Raw genomic sequence first — 1,720 nt, 5'->3', positions numbered from 1 at the left:
ACTCCGTCCTTATTGCCACCATATTTTTCTGGTTGGTCAATTTTTACGCCTTTACCCTTGCGACCAAACGACGGCTCATCGTCGTCGTCCGTGTCGTCGACATTGTTACCGCCTTGCCCTGCTTTTCTTCCCTGTGTAGATGCCCATGCGCGAAGTCGATCGTGTGATTTCTTCAGGTCTTCCATCCTGGTTTGGAGATCCTTGATCTCATCGTCAAATCCCACCAACGCGTCGTCAGTGTTCTTGCGTTCCTCGAGTAAAGCTGACGAGGTTTTTTCCAAGTCTGCGATTCGAGACTCGGATTGTTGACGATGTTGGTCTAAGAAGACCGTCCGATTGTGGAACTCCGTGGTGTTACGTTCCATAGTATGCCCTTGGCGCTGGATGAGATTTTCGTAATGAGCCACCGTTTGTTGACGCATCTCTTCCACCACGTTCGTGACCAGATCAACTACCCAATTCTTCACATTTTCGGGTATGTTCGCATTTGGGGGCGCCGTGTCGGCGAGGGCTTGATGAATGATAGGATTCGGGGGTTGCAAAACAATATTAAGACGTGCGGGAAGCTCCGGAGATGGAGCACGAGAAAAGCTTGGATCATTGGGGGTGAGAGTCGTCATCTTACAATTCTTCCTCTATTTCTCGAAGATGTTCTTCGAACTCGGCGATATGCCTATTGGCGATCGTAGCCTGTCGGACAATTACTCGTCCTGAGCGTTGGTTTCGCAGCAGCCAAAGATCGTTATGAATGACCTTGACGAAGGGTTGCCACAAAAACCTGGTCTTGTCCCTGACTGCGGGCCACTGATGATTGTGATGAATTTCGCAAATACGCTCGACTTCTTCGAGCCAATCGACGAAGCTATTGTAAGCTTCGGTGAGATGGTCTTCGGGTTCTTCGGATCCAATAGGGATATAGCAGATATGAACTGCGACGTTTCTCCAATCAAATTCTGGATAGATTTGGAGGGCGTAAATGTGATATACGTCGTGGTAGTCGATGTCAAACGTGTCCTCGTATGTAGCAAACGCTTCGCCTGCTCTGTCTCGAAGAACACGTGGAATTGAATCCCAAAGATAATCGAAGGTGTGACCGATTGGATTGAGTTGCTCAAAGTTATCAAGATTGTTCGAGTCGCCCGATGAAGACATATACAAAAGAACTATTCGTATCTACAGCAAAGGTCGCCCTGTGACCTGTATTCCTAGACGATACTTCTGGATAATATCTCTGATTATCCAGCGAGCTTCTCCGCCCTGATGCTTCCTTTCCTGGACGTAGTTGCAGAAATCGCGAACCACGTGTTGGTGAACGAAGGAAAGTTTGAATTCCGCGATGTTGGTGCGGATGGATTCGAGCTTGAGTATGAGATGCTCGAGGTCAAAGATGTCGTGGTCGTCAAGCTGACGACGATATCGTTTGGTGAGTAGAATACGAATCTGTCGAAGGGTGCCTTCGACGCGCTGAGTCGAGATGATGGAAACGGCGAGAGGATAGATGAAGTGAGACCCAGTAGCGGTCTCGACGTATGTCCCTTGATTGAGATCTGGACCTGATGGTCCTGCGGGTAGTCTCGGTCGTCTGACCGAGGGAGTCTGGATAATGGAAACTGAACTAGTGCCGCGAGGGGGCCGACCTCCTGTAGAGATGTGTCCTGGCCTTGGCAGGGGTCTTATGGGCCGCTGCTCGTAGAACTCTTCTGGAGTTCTCGCTCGAGGA

The 1,720-nt window shown here is 49.7% G+C and overlaps 1 protein-coding gene across 1 annotated transcript; it reads left to right on the top strand.

The window, feature by feature from the left end:
* Nucleotides 1–744: 744 nt before the first annotated feature.
* LAESUDRAFT_763435 (uncharacterized protein) lies at nt 745–1,431 on the top strand (the record flags this gene model as incomplete). Its single annotated transcript, XM_040913253.1, has 2 exons — nt 745–1,017; nt 1,210–1,431. The coding sequence occupies 2 exons, from the start codon at nt 745–747 to the stop codon at nt 1,429–1,431; spliced, it is 495 nt and encodes a 164-aa protein (XP_040759586.1).
* Nucleotides 1,432–1,720: the final 289 nt, after the last annotated feature.

The sequence above is a fragment of the Laetiporus sulphureus genome (genome assembly GCF_001632365.1).
Source record: "Laetiporus sulphureus 93-53 unplaced genomic scaffold LAESUscaffold_55, whole genome shotgun sequence".
NCBI classification, from domain to species: Eukaryota; Fungi; Basidiomycota; class Agaricomycetes; order Polyporales; family Laetiporaceae; genus Laetiporus; species Laetiporus sulphureus.
The sequence above is the reverse complement of the archived record's forward strand: the minus strand, read 5'-3'. Positions and strand labels throughout refer to the sequence as shown.